Here is a 24250-nt window from a genome sequence, read left to right as displayed (position 1 = left end):
TTTAGAATGAAACATTATTGAAAGGTTTGTCTGGATTTTCTGATTCTGGGTTTCCAATCATCACAGATTGAGTTTGCTAACATGGGGAAACTCTAGAGTATAAATACAGGAAATTTCGATGAGTCTAGCAGAAAAGATGTTTGTAATTGATGCATTTGACCTAGAGCCCAAGGCATTTCCTGATCAGTAAACAAACTCGGGGTTGCCCCAGTATGAAATTAAATGGAAATAAACATCCAGGAAGAGCAAAGCAAGTATGTGATAAGTCACAACAGTGTTACTGCTCCACACCTCAATGCCTACACAACAGAAGTAATTAACCAGACATTCATGAATCATCTTTACTGCAAAAGATACTTCTCACAGGTTCAATGGCGGTGTATTATACACATTAACAAAGACCTCGCCTTGCTTAGCTTTGAGAAACAGGCAGTGGTGAGTGATACAGCCCTATGTGTGAGACAAGCTATGAAGAAAAACCCACGGATCCTCAGTACAACGGTTTCGAAGGACGATCGCTTGGGAACCGCAAGTCGGCGGTGCACGTCCACACTCCACCTGGGACATAACGCAACTTTCTCACTTTTGTTGCACCAAGCAATTCAATGTACTCCTATGGATCTTGGCTTGAATCACTCCCTAAGCAAACTGGCCAGCCTCACAACCACACTAATGAAGACATTACACACAGTCACAGGGGGCAGGGAATCCTACACTCCTCCATGTGCCCAGAGATTTAAATACAAGCTGCCCAGTATCCATTCTGCAGGCAAACAGCAGCAAAGTCTTTACCACTGAATACACCATCATACACCGCATATTAAATGCACAACAACCCTTTGCTGTCTTGCTAATAAGATTCAATTAATCCCTTGAGCCCTTTTTTACATGTTCCTTTTTTAGGATTACACAAGAAACTTTACCACGGTTAGCTGTTGCGCTAATGGGTAATAATCAACCACTTCTTTGAAAGGAAATAAAATTGCTATTGGGCAAAACTAGTTTCAACCAGAGTCTGAGGTCCACTTACGTAGTAACTTGTCATAACTCCAGGGAAGAAACCACTTGAATAGAGACGCGTGAGTCACAGTACAACTCAAAAGGCATCTGCCAAATAAACTAATAATAATTACATTAATAATAACAACAGGTAAAACAAGCCAGGCATTCTGACTGCTGGGATCGTCCGAGGGACTACGACTGTATAGTGGTGCTGCTGTGAGAATGGATTCAAGTTAAAGACTGAGCACTATATGCAGCCTGAATAAGGTCTCAAGCTCTGTTGCTGTATTAAACAGCACCCTGGAGTTCCCCCAGTGACTCAACCCCCTCCAAATTGCATTACTGAGGTAACAAACCGCAGCTCAGTCTCCATAAAAGGCTCCCGACCTCTAACAGCTTGTTTATAAACCAGTTATAAACACTCATACCTGTGTCTCTCCTCTGCCAGCTATTTCTGTATGGAAAGCTGACGTCACGTTTCACAGACTATTATTAGCCAATGCATGGTTACAGACAGTTCTAACTGATGTACCCGATAAAGTGGGATTGTTACAGTATGCTAATGTTCTTGTACTCTCATTTGTAACGTTAACCTCAAGTGCATCCTAAAATGGAATTCTAACTCCCTTCAGGACATCAATGCAAAGCACCAGTTTGATTGTGGTGGGTGCCTATGGAAACAGTGCTTCAGTCTCTCCACTTTCCCTGTCTGCAAAACCCTTGTGCTGGCCAGTGTTTAAATCTTAAAGTGACTGACTCAGCCCTCTTTAATCCCTATAAGTGCAAGGCGACTCTCGCTGGTATATCTATGAATAGAAACCCTTTTAGGATGGTCGTGGTAAACAATAGAAGACTGAAGTGTCCCTTTAACAGCCGGTGGAGACAAATCAAACCGAATGCATCGTCTGAACGAGCAGGCTTTGTTGAAACAGCAAAAGAGAGCAGTTTAAAAATGTGTTTCTACCTCAAATGGACTACTTGAACACTGATGAGCATACGAAAGGCACTAAAACGTGAGCTTGTCACAAGCATAACGGATAAGGAGTTCTTCCACTGTAAATGTTAACCATTAAAACCGCTGAAGCAAGGGAGTGTGTGTTTTCAGAATAGATTGCAAAAAAAGAGAAATGCAGTTTGTGCTTTAAAATCAGCCAGCAAAGCCCACTACTGTAACTGTGTCACACTGCTCAATATATAACTTGGCAGCCTAGCAGAAGACCACAGTAAAAGCATATAATGGAGCAGTTTCATTTGTTATATTGTAGTCTAAATCCTGCTGGAAAAACAACATCACAATAGGAAGAGCAAAAGAAAAATCCCAAAGTAAATATACCACACCCTTATGCATGTATTATAGTTATTTATTTTACTAAAAAAAGGAATAAACAAATACAAGCTTGTTTGGTTACTTAACAGCCTTGACAAGCATTCCGCCTTCAAGAGTTACAATACCTGCTCATACTCCTTAAACACACACACACACACAATACACGTGCTATTAGAATTAGTCACACTTCTAAAACATTGCAAATTCAAAATTACAGTATGTACATCATTTCTTAAAACTATTTTTGTAACAATTCTAAAAAGGTCTATAAAATACAAAAATCATAAACCCTGAAAGTCGAAAGAAACACAGTCAACGCTGCAATACAACACAAGTTGATAATTGAAGGCACAGAACCAGAGCTCACAGTGCACCTGCATCCAGTATACTGAGCTGTGCAGAGCTATGACTCCACGCTCAAACTGAAATGGTTTTCTGAAACATGTACTCAGCCTGCTAAAGACACTCACTGAACCTGGGAAATGGACCTTGACATCCTGCAGAAATCTGTTTATTGGTATGAATGACCGTCATGATCTGAACCGCCCATAACCTTAGCTAGGAAGAGACTCGAAAATACAAAATTAGACTTATTAGCAGAGGAGCGACAATTTTTACAGCAATTCACCACACTAGTGTTATAACCCCCTATTAAGAGATTCACTATGACAGAAGAAATGGAAACGTATTTTTCACTGTTCGGTGATCTGTAAACTATATGAAATGTGTCACTCACTACCTGGAGTAGATGTGTGCCACCAAGTTTTTTTTTTATTGGCTCGTGTTATCTTAATGAATTAAAGTTCTGAAAAACTTTTATGCTATGCAAAGTGAAAATAGGCAATATCCCCTTCATATCAATTAATATTTTGCTGAAATTTGGCAAGTCAACCTGGCTTATTCTTCTGTGAATAGAAATAACACAAGAGTTGCTACACATTAGTTACAGCAAGCAGTAAACAAATATATTCTAAAGGGAATACATGTGATCAAGATTGAGAGGTTTCAGTAAATACTGAATATTGAAAATGGAATAATCCAACACTAATCTTATTTGAACCAGAGTGAACCAATGATCACAACTACTTAAAAGAACAATAATGAAATACTGTGCAAAGGTATTGACAAAACTCATTGAAAAAACCCTTCCTAGTGTCAGCCAGTGATAAAGGAAATAGAAAAGTAGGAAAATCATTCACATTATTGTTATTTAGGGTTATACTCAAAACACCTCTAATTTCTCTTTAAAAAAAAAAAAATTACAATAGTTTCTTAATTAGGATTCTTTAACGGCAAAAAAGTGAAGTTGTTTCACTTGCAATGCTACGTTTGGTGTTATTTTTTATTTTCATATGAGAAACAGAACCCGATTGTCTCTTTCTTTGCGTGTGTATTTATTCAAATTAAGCCTTGCTAAACCACATTTTTTAAAAACTAGTTTTCAAAACAGATCGCATTCTTTATTGTTTAATCTAAGACTAAAATCTGAACACCAGACAGATTCCCATCTTGTAAATCTGGCAAAAAAAAAAAAAAAAAAAAAAAACAACCAACTGAACTCTCTAACCCTAAACCTTCTTCAAAGAGGATCAGGCTGGTGAAATGAACAAGCCAGAATTTGACTAAAAAAAGCAATGCTTTAAAATAAAAACAGACAACTAACATTGCAATACCAGCACCGAAAGACTGGCTCCTTCAGATCAGCTTTCCTGCACTTTTGTTTGTTAATCGCCACAAAATGCCACGAATAGTTTTGTGACATTTATTTTTATAACGATTAGTACTGTCCCCAATAATGCCATGCAAGTTTTGTATCAATGTGATGGGGAAATGTGTATTTAACTAATGACTGTGTGGAAAGAGGCAGCTTTCCAAGTCTAAAATAATCAGGCAAACAATACACTGAATCATACAGTGAAACCGGAATCTGCAACACGGATAACACACAAAATCCAAGGTTCATATTGCACAGCAGTTTCATCCATTCCAGGCTTTAACACCAGCTTGATTAGCCACAGTTTATGGGTAATAAGCTCATGTCTGTCTTATTAAACTCACTGCGAAACCAGGTATGGTTCAAACTGCTACGCAACAGGAGTCGTATTTCCATCCTCGTACTGCAGCAGTATGCAGAACACAAAGTCTTCTGTGCAGCGTGCAGCACACTGGTTGAATTCTCTCGGAAGACTGACGTGGATATGAGGTCGTGGTTCTTGGTATCTTATAATAAAACTTCACATTGTAACGCAATGGTATTTTATATATATTAAAACTGCAATTACTTAAAACAAAGCTCTTCAGGCTGACAGTTTAATTTAGTGCTATTTCACACTGAAGTAGTAAGGTCTATTGTAGCCCTTAAAATGATTTGTAAATGATTATAGCCCTTTTGTTACTGCTACAGTGACATGGATATGTGGGTGCGTGTGTGTGATCCTAGCCATACTTTCTGAAGGTTAGTGTTGAAAAAAGAATGGGACTTGTAAACTACACTGACCAAAGTGTTGATTAAACTGTATTTAAAACTTATTAAAATCCTTAAAAAAAAAAACAGCTGACCAAAGGTGGTATAGATAAAAAAAATAATTTCATTGCTACTGTATTATGTAAAGTGAATTGGCTCAAATTCATAAGTGTAAAAAAAACCACACACAACAATAAAAACCAGTCCATACATAATTGTAATTGTAAAGTCCTATGTTACGAGTTTGGGTAGCACAGTGCGTAAGGGTATGCTTCCATTCGAATCCCCTATCAGATTGGTCCTCAGTTTACTGCCTGCTCCGATTGTGGAAGGCAGCTTGGAAATAATCCCTGGGAAGCAGGTGCTATGTTCTGTAATCCGTTTAGAGACAGGCGTTTTGTCCGCAGCGACAGGTTTGGGTAAACGCTTGTAAAGCCAAGGGTGTCTCAGCGCTTGGTTCGGGGTCATGCGTGTGGCAGGGTCCCAGTCCAAACACTTTTTTAAGAAATCGATGAAGGTGGGGTCATCGCAGCCCTTTAAGGCCGTCACCCAGTCCTTGCTGCCCGGCGCTCCTCGCATTTTACCTCTCCGCGACCGGCTGCCGTTGAGCACCACAGTTCCGTTAGCCAGGGTGCTGGCAGTGCAGTAGCGCGGGTGCCCCTTGGAGTTGATAAAGTTCTTAGCCCTCTTGGACTGCTCCATCAGCTTCTGTGGGGGCATGAAGAGAACTTCCATCATGCAAGCCAACTGATCCCCTTCATCCTCACCGGGGAACAGAGGATAGCCAGTCAACAGTTCGGCCAGAATGCAGCCAAAGCTCCACATGTCTATGGGCATCCCATATCGGGAGCCGAGGATGACCTCCGGCGCCCGGTAGAAGCGGGACTGGATGTACGTGTAGACGCGCTGGTGCTCGAAGCAGCTGGAGCCGAAATCGATGACCTTGATGCCGCTGCGGCCCTGCTGCTTGAGGAGGATGTTCTCGGGCTTTAGGTCGCAGTGGATGATCTTGTTCCGTTGGAGGGCCTCCAGGCACTGCAGGATGGAGTGGGCGAACTTGCGCACCAGCTGCAGGCTGAAGCCCTGGAACTTGTTCCTCTTGATCAGCTCGTAGAGGTTCATGCTGAGGAGCTCGAACGTCATACAGATGTGGTTGCGGAAGGTGAAGCTCTCGAACATGTGAATGACATTCATGCTGCCCGTCTTATCCTGCTTCTTCAGGTGCTCCAAGATCCGGATCTCCTCGGCCGCCTGCCGGTGAAAGCGCTTCTCGTTCCTCACCATCTTCAGGGCCAGGTGCTGGTGGAGCTTGTGGTCGTAAACCTTCGCCACCTGCCCGAAGCTCCCCTTGCCGATGACTTTGAGGACCTCGTAGCGGTATGCCAGGTGATCGTGAGGCACGTGGATGTAGCCCCCCTGGTCGTCATCGTAACCATTGTTGTTGGCGCCACCCACTACGGCTTGCCTCTTTTTGGCATTTGGTCCCACAAAGTAGATCTCAGGATAGCTGTGGATCTCCTGCTGCTCCAAGGCAGTGAGCTGCTGCTTGTGCTGCTTCAAGGCTTGTTCGGGAGTCAATAGGCCAGGCCTGGTAGTTTTACCCAAGCTGTCCCCGGACTTGGCAGAGCCGCTGCTGTCCAAATTTCGTTCTTTGGCCGTCACAGGTTGTGCTTTTGCAGTGCTGTGAATGCCATTGTGCTGCAGGGCACCGTTTGGCTTTCTATTGGAAGTGTCCTCATGCAAGTGTCTAATCTTCATATGGTCTCGACCCCCAACTTGATGTTGATCCTTTGGTGAGGTCTTGTGGACACTCCCGCCCTGCAAATGATTAAAAAATAAGAATCAGTCATTCATGCTTGCGGCACAAAATGTTACACATTAAAAAACATTGGAAAGTCAATCCCTTACGACATCACTTAAAAGCAATTACAAATGTTCAATCCTCTTCTTGTTTCCAATACTCTTTTATAGAACAAACACAAAGCATTATGCCGTTGATCATGTCTAAACTGCGTCAGCCGCAGATGGTTTTCAGCTTAGCCTTGAGAATCACTGCTGTGCAACAAATTACAATTTGTTTAGGCTTGGTTTCAAAAGATATTGGGTACAAAATTGTCTTTTGGCAAAGCCCAACCTAAATTTGGAATCCTAAACTTAATCCATGAATTTGATCTTCAATGCATAAGATCTTAAACAGAAGTTCCCCGTCTGCTGTTGGGAATACACTGTTTGTACTGAAAGGGCAACACGATCCAGGTACTACATAAAAAACAATGTGTGCCTCAGGTGTCAGACAAAGGACAAATTCAGTCCTCGGGGTTCTGCTGACATTTGACTCACAACTGCAGTTTCGCACTTGGGGTTTGCTAACGTGTGTAAACATCCCCAGGTAAATACCTTCCTTGTGTCTTGTTTCCAAAAACTGCATGCAACAACCCACAGCCAGACTGCCACAATGACAGATTACATGTACAGGGTGGTTCTTCCTCTGGGGAATACCATCACCTCACAGGTCAAATATAGCACCTGTCAAAATGTCGCTGCCAAATGGGTCAACGGTAAAATGTCAACCAAGATCTGTGATGTGCAAAGAAAACTTAAGATGAAAAAAAAAGCCAGCCAAGCCAGGTGAGCGAACAAAACACAATGAATTCTAGCACAGTATTGAGATCTCTTCACCACTCATTCTTAGAGCTTGCTTTTACTGATACCCCACTATCCATTTATTTTTGACCAAGGTGCAGCATTATCTCAAACTAGATTCCTAAAGACCACATCATAGAACGGATTATTTTCCCAGTTACAGTCAGAGATAAAACACAGTCACGCCTGTTTAAACTCCAATAAACATTATCTTCTGCCAATTTCACAGCCTATAACTTGATCTTAACTGCTCTTATATTCACTGCACTGTGGATCACTTTGAATGTTTAGCTCCTTTGCAGCAACCAGCAGTTTTCCTGAGCAGGATCACCACCATCTGCAAAAACACTGATCTGCTTGGTTTTTACAGCCCTCTTTACAGCAGCACTGGGGTTCAGAAATAAATCCCTTGCAACATTATCTAAAAGTTTCCCCAGAACCACATGCGTACCCTTTTGACACACCAAGGACCAAAAGTTAAAAAACAAACAAACAAACAAACAAACAAAGAAAACCCATACGAAGTATGTGCCGAGCCCAACCCTCCTAGTGACTGAAATAGCAGCTGGGCAGTGCAGCGAGCTGTAAATAGAATTGAATATGCAGAGTAATAGATGACTATAAGTATCGGAATACCTCTGAGATTAGCCAGATAAACCAGCTGTCTGCTTTCAGGCATCAACAGCCTGTTGAGTGGTCAGAGCACCGAGCACATGGGAAAGACTAAATATGCATGAGGTACAGTATTAACATGGAAACAAAACCTGTCTGTCATGCAAACAAAACTTGAGAAAGGGGTACGAGCTGTTTGTCGAAGCAAACTTATTTAATACAAGCACATTGTATAACATTCCATTAAACATGATGCACACAGGGCAGCCCCGTTTTACAACTAATTGCATTTAAAAAAAAAAAGCATGCACATGTTTCAGATACGGCATTATTGTCTCATGTGTCAAATGAGGCAATTTCAATTGGAAAGCTTTTTTTATTGTGAGGTGCACATCCCACCTGGTTAATAACTCTCCAGTACTAAGAGAATGCAGCATCAGCATGCCAAGACAAAATAAAAGACACAAAGAAATCAGGAGCAGGAAGGACGGGATACATTTCAGTAGACTGAAGAGTAGACTGTCTAGACTGAAGAGAAGCAGAGAAATGACTCTCTCATATGGGTTCCCTTTTCTGTTTTGTTGTGTTCTCGATAAAAACGCTGACTGCCTTAATTTTCTTCAGCCACCAGAGTGAGATTTGTGTCACCCTCCATCTGGTGTTCTGTGCCAGTATGCTGCCCAAGACAATGTCACTTTATAAAAACAGCACCGAGAGCCAGCAGTGAGGTTCACCATGACAATGTGACACGGAGACGTGACCACACTAGTTTAGCAAGTACCCTGTTAAAGATGTTGCTGTGGTGAATGGTAAACAACAACAAGACAGAATCAGAGTGGTGGTTAGGAAAGATTTTCACCCTGCGATGCCTGTATTTTTGAATAAAAATCTTGCCAGTGACGCATAGTTGTGTTGCGTATGAAAATATTGGCTTTTTTGAGGCTGGATTGTAACCGCAATATTCTACACAGGCGGTCAGAAGTGGCACAGCAATGACAGTTACTGGCTCACTGCGAGTGACCCAGAGGTGCCAGGTCACTTTAAACTTCTATGTGTATTTGTCTGGCTCGCTGGGCTGTGACTGAATTTCGAAATTAAATACTAAAGGCTTCTTCAATTCTAAAACATTCTCCTTTGCAGACTGCAACTGTGAATAAAGTGACGTAAAAACAGCTTGGTGCAGCCGGGTACTTACTGTGTGTTTGGGAAGGGGTGGCAGAGCAGCGGGGCTGTGGCCGTTGGCGTCAGTGCCGTGGTTACCAGCCTGGTCTGTTCGCATGTACGAGTCGTACAAACCGTCCCCATGTCTGGCTGTAGAGAGAGAGGGAGAGAATAAATTATCAATCTATAACACTGTGACAAAGACTTTCTGAGCTTTTGGTAACGGCATGCAACCATCCGAATTCAGATCAATGGAAAAAGCAATATCCTTCTGCAAAAAGCCACCTGGTGTCCATTCTGTCTATGTTTGATCAGGTGAAAAATAGTTAGCTGGCAGTAAAATCGACCAAAACAATGTAAAGGTTTCTTCATAATCTGCACCTTGAAACCAATGACTAAATTACCTTATTAAAATGTTTTCAAATATATATATATATCTATGTGTGATTATACTGTACAACAGATTATTGTTAAGTGGTGTGCTTTATTACCCAGATAAAACATGTGAGAGGTATCTTTTAACTGTGCTGATTCTAATTGTTACACTGTGATGTATAGCACTGATGACACAATGACAGTCTGTGACACAGAGCACAGGCACCTATCTTGTCCACGGTTTTCAACTTTACAGGGGTGTAGTCCTGCCACACCAGTGTGTTAATTAAGGCCAGGGGAAAATAAACCTCATTAGTGATAAAAAAAAGAAGCCTGTGCATTGGACCATGTACCCAAAACTACCGTTTGCCAAGTTAGTGTTAGCCCACTATACTAATTCAATACAGTATCTTGTAGGCAAACATAGGCTTGTCTCTGGCATTTTCGACATGATTACAAAAACCCCAACCCTTTTACACAGATCCTAAACATTTTTTTTTAAAGCGAAACGCAGTCCATTGTCACAATAAACGGACACCAAAAAGAATTTGAGTCGCTTTCTAGAATTACACCAGATATGTACTGTCAGTGTGACGCTAGAACCGGTCATTTAGAAACACATTCAAAGATTATGAAATGGATAAAAGTTCTAATGGTTTCTTACTAGTTCTACGGACCTAGCAGAACCGGCTCTAGGAGATGCCAATGGTAGAAAGATGCGCAGATGCCACGGTAGATTGATGCTAATTACCAGCTGTTTACATTAAAGTATAAACGAAGTAACCAGCTGTTGGCAAGGGCAGGACTAACCTTGAAGAGTAAATCTAATTTAAAAGATGACCAGCTGGCTCCGAGTTAACATGACAGCACAGCAATTTACCATGTAGCACTAATGAGATTACATACTGTACTGGGATTCAGTACTTGCGTTCCTGCATTTGTATCATCGTGCGTTAATTACACTTGCCGCCCCTGTCCTGTCGTGTAAACAGGATACTGTAGAACAGTAAGTCTTGTTATACACACATTATTGTCTCTTCTGTTCTACACAGCCTTGTGCTATAAATCACAAAAGCGGCTTAAACGTGTAAGGCGGGCGGCGGGTCTCTTCTACGGAGGATTTACGGTGTCAAGCGCAGGTGTTTAACTACAAACTGACACCTAAAATGATTGGGGGCGAGATTATTCAAATGAATTCAATTACATACAGTAGAAAACAATTCTGACAGCGAATTACTAAAACACAAAACGCATGCAATGATGTAGGGGCAGTAACAACACTTTGAATTATTTAAACTTAAATTACCGGCTGTAATCGGTCCCTCTGGCTTTCTGCTTAGTATCATCATGGTTCCAGATAGAGACTGGAGCCACCATCCAAAGAAAGGGATCCCCAAGCGAAACAAAATGGACTTCCCAAGTTTGCAATCCGATGAGAATCTATGGCGGTTAGCGAAGGATTTTAGCTAATTTACTTTTTTTGGAGATTGAACACGTACTTATTCAGTGGAAGTAAATAAAAAATATATATAAATTTGCTGTGCTGCACACATTTATTATTATTATTATTATTATTATTATTATTATTATTATTATTATTATTATATAAAAAAAATGACAGTGCTATTTGGCGTATGTTGTGATTTTAAAAATATTGTTCACTTGGTAAAAAACAAAATCCATCATGCAAAGCATGCAAATGCTGGTAATCGAGAAAGCAGCTCGCAGATTTCACCATTTCACAGGACTTAAGCAGCACGCACGCACTGAAAAAAAAGTCCCATTCGATTAGATTTGATCTGTCACTTCATGGGAAGACTATATAAATATTCATATAAAAGACACTGCCATCAAACAAGTTACGATTAAAAACAATTCCGCGTTGTCAAGTCGGGGTAGGGTAGGGTATGTAAACATCGAACCTGTTTCAATGTAGATATTCATCATAATAACATCGCTAGAGTAGACACGATCCCATTTCCCATGTAATCGTTCCTGAACAGCAGTGTGCACAGCCTACATTCATCTTTGTCAGTAAAGACAAAAATAGTTTCAATTGCATGACCGAACTCAAGAATTTTTCTTCAAATACAAACGAGAGGCGCTCAATTGAAAAGCGCTTTCTCTTTCCCTAAGTCTGCTTCCTCTCGTGTTTGTTGTCGCCGATTAAGCATTTTTTTTTTTAATTTTATTTTTTTTCACTTGCTTTAAAAGTTTGCTTGGATATTTTTCGTGTAACCAAAAAATAAATAAATAAATAAATAATCAATACAAATAAACCACGCGTGAAAAACGTGAAATCTCCCAAAATGAAAACAAAAGCAACAAATCTAAGAGTTTTTTTTTTTTTTTCTTCTGTTCCAAAATGAAAACCGTGTTGTTTTGCCGTGTATAATCGGTGATCGGTTCCACACGAGTGATGGAAACCGCTCTCAATGTGAATGTTTTCTGGGGCGGGGAGGTGGGGGTTCAGCTCCCTCGACTCGTCCCAACCCCAGTTCTCCTTCCGGAGACAAAAAAATAAAGGCTTCACCGAGACCAGCTCATATAGCGATGTCGCCTCACGACATTGTTTTTTGAATAATGCACCGGTGTGTATTATCCCTTCTCGCTGCAGTCAGTTTTGCGTAAATGCGCGTTAATCCTGCTCCGCTGGCGTCTCATAAACACGGCTGATCTGGTCCGCTTCGGTTGACGGTTGCTATGCGTCGCACTAGTCGGTCAGCATAGCGTCAGTCACAACCACACCAGTTAAGGGCATGAACCCTGAGGCTATGAAACTGACGCCATTCTGACTCAAACAGGGTACGTACCCTACTGCAAATACAGAGAAAGCAGAGCCTACATGGCGACCACAAGCAACAAAGGGTGAGGAACAAGAAGGAACCCCCCCCGGTTCAAAAACAGCCGGCTCCACCGCCGTTTACTTAACGCTTCGACAGGACACCTACAGCAGCGGAGGGTGTATTACGCGAAGCATTTCAACAGCAAAATACGCGAAAATTACATAATCACAAAACATAATTGCGGATTATAATTGATAAAAAGGAATTTGTTAATAGCCAACTATGATGCCCCCCCCCCTCCACTGTTAACAACTAAAACATTTCACAAACATTGAACAATGTGGATTTTTGAAAAATAACAAATTTACTGCACAGTATTTTCTTTCTATACATCTGAAGAAGGGCTTTTGACCGAAACGTATTGCAATATTTATTTAACAATGAAACATCTATAATTCATTATGTATGAATATTCAGGCTGTTACACTATATCGCTCGCAGCCTTGTTCCACACTCGGGCATCTTTTAGTGTTGCAAAAGTCGGGCACTTCCGCTGCTCTTATGTGAAATACAGCACTACTGCAATTAACCGGTTGCGGCAATATTTATTTATATACAGTGTTATGCATTAATGGTCAAGAAATCGGTTTCAAAGGATCTTAATTAATTAACGATATATATATATATATATATATATATATATATATATATATATATATATATATATATATTTTTAAATATGTTTGCAAAACCGTTTCGAGTAAAATCCAACATTGCCATCAAAGGTTCTGACAGGTAAAGTTCCAGGCGTGTTTATATATCAAGTTTAAAGATTGTATTGTGCAGTTTTGTATTCATGTTACTTAAAATAAGTAGTATTGGAAATAGCAAGCTTTATATAGCTTGTACTTCTCTTCAACCCAGACTTAGTTACACTGTCAGTTGACGTGTATTAGTTAGATTAGGAACAGAATCAGACTAGGTAATACTCTCAGTATGTTCTCAGCCGAGCTATATTAGAACGCATCTGCTCAAAAGCTGTAACAAAGCTGTCTTTAAAGTAGTGTTGCTGGCCTATTATTTATTGACTGGTCTGCAGATTAACGAGGATTGGTTCTTGAAACATTGCGTTTGGGATTTCAAAACGAATGAATTGTAAATGAATTGGATTTCAGAAAGATCAGATAAGACTGCCCTCCACAGAATGTGCCAAGCTCTGGGGGTAACTAGTGAGTTATATGTCACTCCAGCTTTATTTCAATATCTTTTATCCAACAGGAGGAAGCTAAAGGCAGACATCTCCACTGCCTTCCCTATGCTGTCTGCTGAGCAAATCTCTGAGGTGATTCCTAACAAAGAGGATCTTAATGTGGTGAAAATCTACACACACAAAGGGGACTCTGTTACACTGTACGTCCTGCATAAAAATCCAATATTCTTTGAAGTGGAAAGAAAGCTTTACCCAACAGGTACTGTACCATACATGCATACATACATACATACATGCTCACTTTGTGTCTTGTGTGGTCAAAGTTAGCAGAACACTGATCTGTAGCAAGATCTGATGCCATGGACAAATCAATAGCCACCACACTGGCACCTTCCTACTCTCCACTGTGGCAGCAGCAGTGGTATGTAGTTTAAAAGGCACAGTTTGAATCAGGTGTGTGTGTGTGTGTGTGTATATATATATATATATATATATATATATATATATATATATATATATATATATATATAAAAAAATGTATAAGACAGTGGGCCCGACTCAATTCTCTTAACTCAGGTGGGGTGGGGCCGATGTACGAAAATGCCAGTTCCCATTGCATAGTAGTTTAAGCCATTCCAGGTTTTTAGTGAGCTTAATAAGAAGTAATCTAAAAACCTGAATGCCTCAAACTGTTTCCCAGGAGAAGGATTTTTAAGAAAGTACAGAATTGTACAATCAACAGCAAAAAATTGACCTGCTTTTATTTTGGTTAATTATTGATTGTTGTGATACAAATATTGCTGCTTATTCACCCCATTTGTGGCAGCAATCCATATTTTCGTCAAAATGCTTTTTCACAGCTACAGATTTATTGAACTGTGTTCACAGCTGCTGTCAGGTGCTATTGTCTTCTGGCTAGTCTAGTGATTCCTTCCACTTTGCTGAAGAGTGATTGGAACTTCAATTCCTCTAACACATGAAGAATATACTAGACTCCTCCTGAACAAACGGCATAGCAGATCCTCTTTGTTGTTGCTGGCCTGCGCAGTTAAACAAAGACATTTCCTGCTGCCATTACTTTTATTAGTAAACAACATTTTGTAGACTGTCTCCAATATCCCTTTCTTCACTCAGAGCGCAGAATGCTTTCCTTGAAGTGATTGAAGCTGTTTCCGATCACAGTGAGATGAAATCATAAATAACGGGCTATGTTTGATGTCCATTCAAATGTTTTTTTTTTTATTAACAAGCTTTTGCATAATGCATTGTGTGCTGCTGCTTTTTTTTTTTTTTTTTTTTTTTTTGTTTTTTTTTTTAATAGCTGTTTGTATGTCCGACATCCAGATGTCTGGTGAAAGAAAATGAGATGCTTTTTCGTTTGTTTTTTATCTCAGTGGTTCATTCAGTCGAAATAGCTTATTTATGTAATAATCAGAGCATAAATAGTCATTAGCTGTAAACTGTCTGTCCAATGTCAAGATGAATCATACTCTAGGGTGTCATTTAAGACTGACATCACAGGCACAATTGATAGTCATTTTGTTTTTAAGCAAACTGAACACATTCTGATCATTCTGATTTGTGGTCAACAGTGTGGGGTGCCCCGATTTAACTCGGAGCATCATATTCAGATATGTGGGATTCCATGTAGATCAAGAGTATGTCTGCCTTACTCAGTCATGTTTATACAGATGTGAAGTGCTCTAGTGGTAAGGCCAATTTCAGTTTGGAAGAATACAAATCCATATATTTTTTTATTTCATCAAAGAGCAGTTCACAGCCCCTGCCTATCCTCCAATCTCAATTTGTAAAATGACATCCGTAGTTGCATGTAGGAGACACACTGTGACATATTCCTTAGTCCCAGCCTACCTTTTAGTTGATGAGAAGCTCCTGAACGCGCGTATGAGCAGCATGGGTAAATCCGTTCCTTTGGTTGGCAGTGTATACCCTGTGGCTGTTCCCGGACCTCTTGCCAGTTTTCACAACATGGCCTGCCGTATTACAGAAGCTTGCTGGTGGGGCAGGTAAGTAAAGTTCCATGTTTTATAATGAGCTTTGTTAAAATAACCCTGCTTTTGATTTGTGCACATTAACTGCTAGATCAGACAGCTATGCAATGAGTTTTATATCCATCGCTGTACTGTGGTTTATGTGGTGACTAAGAAAAAAAGTTTACAGGTTGATGAGTGAAGAGAATATTAGCTGCGAAAAAAGCCTGTACCGGAACCTAATGAAAAGGAAACAGTATTATTATTATTATTATTATTATTATTATTATTATTATTATTATTATTATTTTTATATTATTATTTATTTCTTAGCAGACACCCTTATCCAGGGTGACTTGCAATTGTTACAAAAATGTCACAGTACAAATTATCACATTGCAAAGTATCATATTACAGATAAGAGTAGTTATAAAGTACAATAAAATCAGAAGCAAATAAGATGAAATTCAAATAAGAGCAAAATAAAGACTACAGCAAATAATTACATTTAAGAGCAAGTTTGACTGAGAGCAGTTAACTTATAGTAAAAATATTTATATGTACGAGTCAAGTCCAGTAAGAGCACATAGTAAGTACGATAAATAGATGAGAATGATTTGAAATAAGAGAAATTGCAAAAAACGTGAATACGGTATGTGTGCCTTGACACATTTCTAGTGGGGAAATGAAACGAAATTCCCTACATTCTGTAGTCGCTATCTTGCCACTGTCCCAAATGCTCCAGGTGGTGCTGTTTAACAGCATTCACTTATAGCAGGTGGCACAGTTCAGTGGGTAAGCTGGCAGAGCATAATCCTATCCATTCAGTTCCTGGCAATGTTGTTATCAGAAGCAGAGTTTGTTTTCATGCGTGTCCCATGCACATAGATAGCCAGTGGTGTAACAGGGTTTCATTCACTAGTTTGTGTATTGAATGTTCAGAGGGCTGCCCTGTTGTTGTATCCTGTACTGGGAAAGACTAGTTCCAATTTCTAATCTTAGCCTGCTTTTTCAAAAAAAAAAAAAAAAAAAAAAAACAGGAGTCTTTGCTCATTTTACTTTATAAATAAGTAATTGAAACTAGTGGTGACTTGACACTTAGCCACTGCGAGCCTGTATATGTCTTCCAAACCAGCTCCCCAGACCCTGCCGTGCTCCAGCATGTTCACATCAAATGCTGTCTGTGTTTGTCACCGGCTGTTTGATAGACGCCTCAGCCTGCCCCGCTGTTGACCTGCTGTTTCCCATGTGAATGGGGAGGCTGCCCAGTTCCAGGCAATGCAGACCTATAAACAGGGTTTATTTGAGACACTAAATATCTTGGGCAGTGTCTGGACCCTGCAGGATCTCGTTGGCATCATGCTGAGGTGCTGGAAAGCATGCTGAGAGGGAAGCAAGTTCCCAGCCATAATGAAATGAAAACAGCATCAGTTCTGTAGTCATGCCCTTGTGTAGCAGTGACACAGACTGAAACGCTTGCATGTCCGTGGAAAATATCCTACAAAAAATCAATTTAAATAAATAACTCCCCAACCCCATCTTATACAGTGCCGTGAAAAAGTATTTGTCCGCTGTCTGATTTTCTGCATTTTTGCATATTTTTCACATTGAATTTGGTCAGATCTTTTTGTGGGTTGTAGGAGTATATAGAGGGAGTCTGAGAGAAAAAATGACATCAAAGTTTGGTGCTTCTTTCATTTGTTTGGTGTGCAAGGTAATCAAACATGCAATCTTCAGGTGTGAAAAAGTTATTGCCCCCCCTAGTTAACTCAGCCCAATTAAAGGGATACTTAGTCAGCTGTTTGAATACTTTGGTTAACAATCAGGCCTGATTTGGGCCAACCCTGCCCAATATAAATCTGACTAAATTTGTCCCTTACCATTAGAGTGAAGTTGTCAGCACACAGGTTTTAGAGGCATATCATGCCACGATTAAAAGAAATTCCTGAAGACCTCTGGAAAAAAGTTGTTGATGCCTATCAGTCTGGAATGGGTTACAAAGCCATTTCTAAGGCTCTGGGAACCAAACCCCAGTCAGAGCCATATTGTCCAAATGGAGAAAGTTTGGGACTCTAGTGAATCTTCCCCGGAGTGGCCGTCCTGCCAAAATCTCTCCAAGAGCAAGGCATAGAATTGTCCAGGAAGTCACAAAGAACCCTAGAACAACATCCAGGGATCTGCAGGCCTCTCTCACCTCAGCTAAGGTCAGTGTTCATGATTCCACCACGAGAAAGACACTGGGCAAAAAAATGGGATTCATGGCAGAGTAGCAAGGCGGAAACCACTGCTTACTAAGAAGAACATGAATGTTTGTCTCAAGTTTGCCAAAAAGCACCTGCATGATCCTCAAGAGTTCTGGAACAATGTTCTATGGACAGATGAGTCAAAAGATGAAACTTTTTTGGCAAACATGGTCTGGTGAAAACCAAACACTGCATTCCACAGTAAGAACCTCATACCAGCGTTCAAGCATGGTGATGGTAGTGTCATGATTTGGGGATGCTTTGCTTCATCAGGACCTGGACGATTTACCATCATTGAATGAACCATGAATTCTGCTCTGTATCGGAGAATTCTACAGGAGACTGTCAGGCCATCCGTCCGTGAGCTGAAGCTGAAGCGCAGCTGGGTCATGCAGCAAGACAATGATCCGAAACAAACAAGCAAGTCTACATCAGAATGGTTAAAGAACAAGAAATTAAAAGTTTTGGAATGGCCCAGTCAAAGTCCAGACCTAAACCCCATTGAGATGTTGTGGCAGGACCTGAAACGAGCAGTTTTTTCTCAAAAACCCACAAATGTCACAGAGTTGAAGCAGTTCTGCATGAAGGAGTGGGCCAAAATTCCTCCACGGCGCTGTGAGAGACTGATCAATAACTACAGGAGGCGTTTGGTTGCAGTTATTGCTGCTAAAGATGGCATAACCTGTTATTGAGGTGTTGCATAACTTTCATAAATAAATGAAAAGTATAAAAGTTTTGTGTAATTTGTTCACTCAGTGTCCCTTTTATCTAATGTTAGATTTTGGATCACATAACATTCAGTGTCAGAAATAAGCAAAAATGCAGAAAATCAGACAGGGGGGCAAATACTTTTTCACGGTACTGTATGTATTGCTGTCATTTTGTAGGACATTTCCCTATTTAAAAGACAAGTGCATTATTGTAAATGTGTATTTTTTTAAACTTATATTTGTAAAAGCTAATAGTGGACTACTTTTAGAGATTGCTCCTTCAAGATGTTTCAGGTTTACTGGAATGTCTTTGCTCTGTACTCTCTAATGGCTTGCTCACTGAAGGGAATTTTATTTCTCCTATTTGATAGGAGACGTGGTCTTGTCTGCAGTTTCTAAACTTTTCTCTTTTTGTTGTGTCAGATCTCATGTTACCTGGTGTTGTGGTGCCCCCCTCTGGCCTCCCTGGGGTGAAACAGGGTTGTCTTTGTGCCATCACTGTAGTCAGAAACAGGTAAATAAACTTTTATCATAATCATCATCCTGGGAACCACTGCATGTATTTTCTCCCTTTGCCATGCGCTCAGTTATGCAAGACTTGAGTTTACGCTGTGCTGAAATTGTGTTGTTGCAGAGCACCAGTAGGCATTGGCACAGCCACCATGTCCACTGCAGAGATGCTGGGGGCAGGGATGAAGGGCAAAGGACTCTCGGTTTTCCACACCTACACGGACCAGCTGTGGTAAGCTGTGCTGCGGTTCACTGTTCATCTCTCTCTGCATCAGCATCTTGCTATTGTTCTCGTACTGCTGTGTAACGGGAGTCTTATTTCCATCCTGGATTTATTTTACAGGGCATTCGGAGACAAGTCCAGCCCTCCCACCATCGCCCCGTCAGACCCAGAGCCTGCAGAGAGTGAAGAGCACTCAGAGGAGAGTGACGGAGGGGGGGGAGAGGAGGAGGAGAAGGACCTCGGTCCCTCTACAGACACTGCATCCAAGACCCTGCAGGACCAGCAGACAACACCACACTGTGCAGAGCCTGAGGAGAAAGCAGGAGAGGGCAGTGAGGAGGCAGAGGAGGACGGAAGGACCCCACAAGGTCAGTACAGCCAGCGTGAAACCTGACTGCTACAAACTCTTTGCACAATTGCATTGTTATTGCATGTGCAGTTATGCTTTTAACAGTAATTTAATAAAACAGGCAGTTGTAAGGTGAGTATTTACAGTTGCATAACCCTTAGTGGCCATTTCAGAAGCCAGAAATTAACTTTTTACAAGTTGCTGAAAAAGGACATTTATGCTGAAATAGTAAAAAAAAAAAAAAAAAAAAGCATTGTAACCAATGATCTGAAGCAAACACGACCAACAGAGAACAAACACAATGGGTCACTAATCGGGTTCTGAAAGTGTAGATGATTAACTTGAACCTTCGTTCCTCTTTCTAATACAGAGCAGATGGATGAGCTGCTGCTTCAGTGTTTCCTCCACGCTCTGAAAATCAAGGTGAAGAAGTCGGACCTCCCCCTGCTGACCAGTACCTTCCTTCGCAACCACATGTTCTCCTGCTGGTAAAACTCCATGTACCCCTCCTTGGGCTTTGTGTGTGTTACACAGGGGGGGAGCTACACAGTGACACGCGGTGGTCACTGATTGCAATTACCTTCTGTAATTCTGCACACAAACCCTTTCGTTCACACGATGATTAGCCTGAAACAAAATCTGCTTTTGAACTACAAAACATGAATTATTCAGATGTTACTCTTATGAAATCCTATAGAATTATTTCTGAATTTCAAATGAATTAGCAACCATACGAACATATCTATAGGATTATTAGAAAGAACTTAATTTTAACAGTTGTCAGACATCCTCTTTTACAGCCCCAGTGGAAAGCAGCTTGACATCAAGAAATCCAGCTACAAAAAGGTATGTTGGCAGTTTTTGGAACGGGCCGAGTTATTGTCAGTCACCCTGCCTGTGAGTTCATTTCAGTAACGCCGAGTTTGCATTATCTCCCCATCCCACAGCTGTCCAAGTTTCTCAAGTGTATGCAGCAGCAGAGGAAGCTGATCCAGGTGAAGGAGCTGAGCAAGGGGGTGGAGAGCATTGTAGAGGTGGACTGGAAACACAGAGAGTGAGTTTCTATAGAGAGTGAGTCTCTATATTTTAAAATCAATTCCCCATTCCAGTTCCAACGCATCATTGATCAACATTGCGATTAAGCCGTGTTCTGTTAAAATAAGCTTCTCGCAGTGGCAACAAATTACTTTAATTGAACTCGATTTAAATTGGCTTCAAGTGAAAGCAGTTGAACCATCTTCTTTTCTAAAAACATCAATTCCAATTCCTTTGCAAAGGATTCGAATTGGAATTGGAAATTGATTTTAAAAAGCACGAACTGACCCCACTCTTGGGTGTATTGTAGGCTTGAAAGTAGCCGTTGCCACCAGGGCACAAATGCAGCATTGCTGGGAGGACTCGCTGCACAGCGATGTCCAAGTGAACTGCAGCATTCGTTCAGCCTTCCTGCTTATACCAGGAGAATGTGCCCCATGCCAAATCCAACTGGGTCCGCCAGTCCTATCAACATATCAGTGATGAATCTGTCTTGAAGTTCAGGATTTTAATGAAGGAATGAGGTCATTGGATTCTTGTGGCCCGAGTTTTAAACTCTCGACCCTGGGAAGGGTCCCGTAGTTAACATGGGAAACGTTTTCTTGTCTTGCGAAGGATCTGCTCGTTCAGCGCCTCTGAAGGGTCCGTGCTGGAGGAGGCTCCTGAGGAGAGCTGTAGGGATGCAGAGAAGCCGTACCAACCCCCTGAAATTAGCACTCTCTACAGTGTCTCCACCAGACTGCTGCCCCTCTTCCAAGATGCACAGCTGAAGTACGTGTTCAACTTCTAATGATCAATACTCCACAATACGTGCTGCAGGGATTGAAAGACGCCCATTGCATGGGGAATGCTGGCATGGATCAAACTGCTATGCAATGGTAGATTGATTTCCGTTCCATGGCTTTCCTGTGCTGTTATCCTGTTGGAAGACTCAACCCTAGTAAATGAATATTAGGAGTGCATAGACCCTGCTAGCTTACTCTAAGTTGGCAATTATCCCCAAGTTTTGTTGCTGTTGTAAATATGCACAATTTAAATAAGGGCTTTGCTTTTTGATACAGAAAAGGGTCCGTTCTCACTGCAGCCGAAGTACGAACCATCATCACAAACTACGTAAAAAACAACGAGCTTGTTGATGAAATAAACAAAAAGTAAGTTACGTGCATGATTTATTTTTTTCAAATTGAACATTAGCTGACTTTTTACCCCAAGTCAGCTTGGGTTTAGGGTGATGAAAGCTTTAAGAAGTAATTCAGCAATCACACAAAACTGTGACCCCAGCAATGAGCTGCAGTGAACCACAGTGAAGGCATTTCACCGAGTGTGATTGTCCTCATTCTTGAAGTGCTGTGTCTGTATGTAAGGTGATAAAATGAAGACGAATCTCACTTTTTTTTTTTCCAATCTTCACAGCTATGTGACAATAAACCCCATCCTCTGTGATTCTCTTCTGGACAAACAAGAATATCAGGAAATTGAAAAACTCAAATGGGACGATCTTTTCAACAGGTAAAGTATTTCTAACTTTTAATAGGATTTTTTATTTATTTTATTTTCTTTCCAAATCTCAAAGCTATAAATACAAAAAAGACTATTTGTATTTGTGCACATTTTGTTGTTGTTGCATGTAGCATTTTTCAAAATGTCAAGTAAGCCTCAATAGCTGTCAAGAGGACTCCCCTGCCCTGTTTGAAAGGGTGAATATCCTTTGTGTGTGCTGCAGGTGCCTGGATAGAATGCAGCATTGCCATCAGCTCCTGTTCCCAGGCCAGGAGCCCATTATCAGGAAGGGGCACATTGAACCCATAGACATCACTGTTGCATCCAGAGGCGCTAACAAAAAGGTACTGCAGGGCATCCCCCAACTCGGACACCACTGTTCATGTTAGTTGTCTCTGTTTCTCTCTGCAAGCAAAGACGAACGAATTCAGGTTAGTTTGATGTGTGGTGCAGATAGTCCGCAGGCTGTGATCGGCAAAATACATGATATTGCCTGTGATGCCTGACTAATGGGACACCCTGTATTCAAAACACTTTGAACCCTACCCAGTCACATTACTCCCTTCACTTTTAAACAACCTAGAGCAGGGCTTCCCAGCTCTGGTCCTGGGGACCTCCTGTGTCTTCTGGTTTTCATCCTAACTGAGCTCTCAATTACTTAACTAGACCCTTAATTGAACTGATAATCTTGTGAACTAGCCCCCCCCACTACCCTTTCATCTCTGCCTGTTTCACCAGACTGTCCCACTCTATTCTGAGTCACACTCCTACTAAATATAAAACTAATAGGCTTCTTGTTGTTTAATGCGAACATATACTAGGGTTATAGGGTGGTTGGTGATGTCCCTTGAATTTCTATAGGTTTTATGAATTCATAAAGGTTTGGCGTTGACCTTGCCTTCATAAATTGAAAACGATCTTGCACGCCACTGCTATAAAAATCTGAACAGGGCCACGCCTTGTGAGCCTATTTTAGAATCTTTTTTACTGTGCATGATTGTTTGGAGTGTAAAACAACCCTTTACTGTACAAAAAGTGTGCAACATTTAGCAGTATAACAGCCACAGTTTGGGTTTGGGGTCGATGCTCACGGTTCTAATCTTTCAGGTAACGTTAATTAAAAACCTGGAGCTGTATGGCTTGGAGCCTCACGCCATAGCCAGCAGCCTACAGCAGAGAGTGCAAGCCAGCTGTGCTGTCAATCCACTGCCCGGGTCAAAGGACAAGGTCCTGGTGCAGATCCAAGGGAACCAGGTTGTCCACGTGGGCAGGCTGCTTGTAGGTGAGTCTGGGTTTATCCAGCTCGTTCACGTGGGCAGGCTGCTTGTAGGTGAGTCTGGGTTTATCCAGCTCGTTCACGTGGGCAGGCTGCTTGTAGGTGAGTCTGGGTTTATCCAGCTCGTTCACGTGGGCAGGCTGCTTGTAGGTGAGTCTGGTTTATCCAGCTCGTCCACGTGGGCAGGCTGCTGTAGGTGAGTCTGGTTTATCCAGCTCATTCACGTGGGCAGGCTGCTTGTAGGTGAGTCTGGGTTTAACCAGGTGAGGTGAGGAGCCTGTGTGTGTGTGTGTGCTTGTGCACTGGGGTTTGCTGGCTCAGCCTGTACTGATGGGTCCTGTATTGCACATTGTTTAAATATTTTCAGTGTTTATCAATGGTGCTTTCCCATTTTGTACGTTCCACTTGCATTTTAGTTTTCTAACACATAGAGCACTGCTTTTCCTTTTCCATTATGACGTTTTATTAAGCACACGTTATGGAGAGTTTCAGAATGTGGAGATGTAAGGAGGTATCAGTTTGTGTGTTTCATTTACTGAACTGAATCGGTTTGTCTTCTTTTGCAGACGAGTACAAAATTCCTCGGAAACACATCCTGGGACTCGATAAGGCACCGAAGCCTGGGAAAAAGAAGTGAGGGCATCATGCTGCATCCTCACAGGCCACACAGCATTGAGATCTGGGCATTGTAAACAAAATGGTTATTAAATGAGTGTACTGAAACTCCAAAACTGAAATAAAATCCATCTTCTTCCCAAAGTCTCTTCGTGAACATTCCACCCACCATAAATACAAAACAAAAGAGAATGAAAATATGGGACTTTATTATTATT

The 24250-nt window shown here is 41.3% G+C and overlaps 2 protein-coding genes across 4 annotated transcripts; one reads left to right on the top strand and one right to left on the bottom strand.

Moving 5' to 3' along the window:
- Positions 1-2345: 2345 nt before the first annotated feature.
- On the bottom strand, positions 2346-12379 carry LOC121299856 (dual specificity tyrosine-phosphorylation-regulated kinase 2-like). 2 transcript variants are annotated; one of them, XM_041228014.1, is made up of 3 exons: positions 11507-12379; positions 9244-9359; positions 2346-6611 (listed from the first exon to the last, which is right to left on the bottom strand). In XM_041228014.1, the coding sequence occupies exons 1-3, from the start codon at positions 11529-11531 to the stop codon at positions 5025-5027; spliced, it is 1728 nt and encodes a 575-aa protein (XP_041083948.1). In that variant the 5' UTR covers positions 11532-12379; the 3' UTR covers positions 2346-5024. The 2 variants fall into 2 exon arrangements, with proteins under 2 accessions (XP_041083948.1, XP_041083947.1); XM_041228013.1 differs by lacking the exon at positions 11507-12379 and adding an exon at positions 10891-11161.
- Positions 12380-12948: 569 nt separating this feature from the next.
- Positions 12949-24213, top strand: eif2d (eukaryotic translation initiation factor 2D). 2 transcript variants are annotated; one of them, XM_041227777.1, is made up of 15 exons: positions 12953-13165; positions 13649-13839; positions 15524-15607; positions 18948-19038; positions 19159-19266; positions 19378-19625; positions 19977-20094; positions 20407-20452; positions 20554-20660; positions 21257-21412; positions 21703-21792; positions 22055-22150; positions 22365-22485; positions 23249-23423; positions 23984-24209. In XM_041227777.1, the coding sequence occupies exons 1-15, from the start codon at positions 13110-13112 to the stop codon at positions 24052-24054; spliced, it is 1758 nt and encodes a 585-aa protein (XP_041083711.1). In that variant the 5' UTR covers positions 12953-13109; the 3' UTR covers positions 24055-24209. The 2 variants fall into 2 exon arrangements, with proteins under 2 accessions (XP_041083712.1, XP_041083711.1); XM_041227778.1 differs by lacking the exon at positions 21257-21412 and having other exon boundaries at positions 12949-13165; positions 23984-24213.
- The last annotated feature ends 37 nt before the right edge of the window (positions 24214-24250 follow it).

The sequence above is a fragment of the Polyodon spathula genome, chromosome 25 (assembly GCF_017654505.1).
Source record: "Polyodon spathula isolate WHYD16114869_AA chromosome 25, ASM1765450v1, whole genome shotgun sequence".
NCBI classification, from domain to species: Eukaryota; Metazoa; Chordata; class Actinopteri; order Acipenseriformes; family Polyodontidae; genus Polyodon; species Polyodon spathula.
Note: the sequence above shows the minus strand (reverse complement) of the source record. Positions and strands in the feature narration are given on the sequence as shown.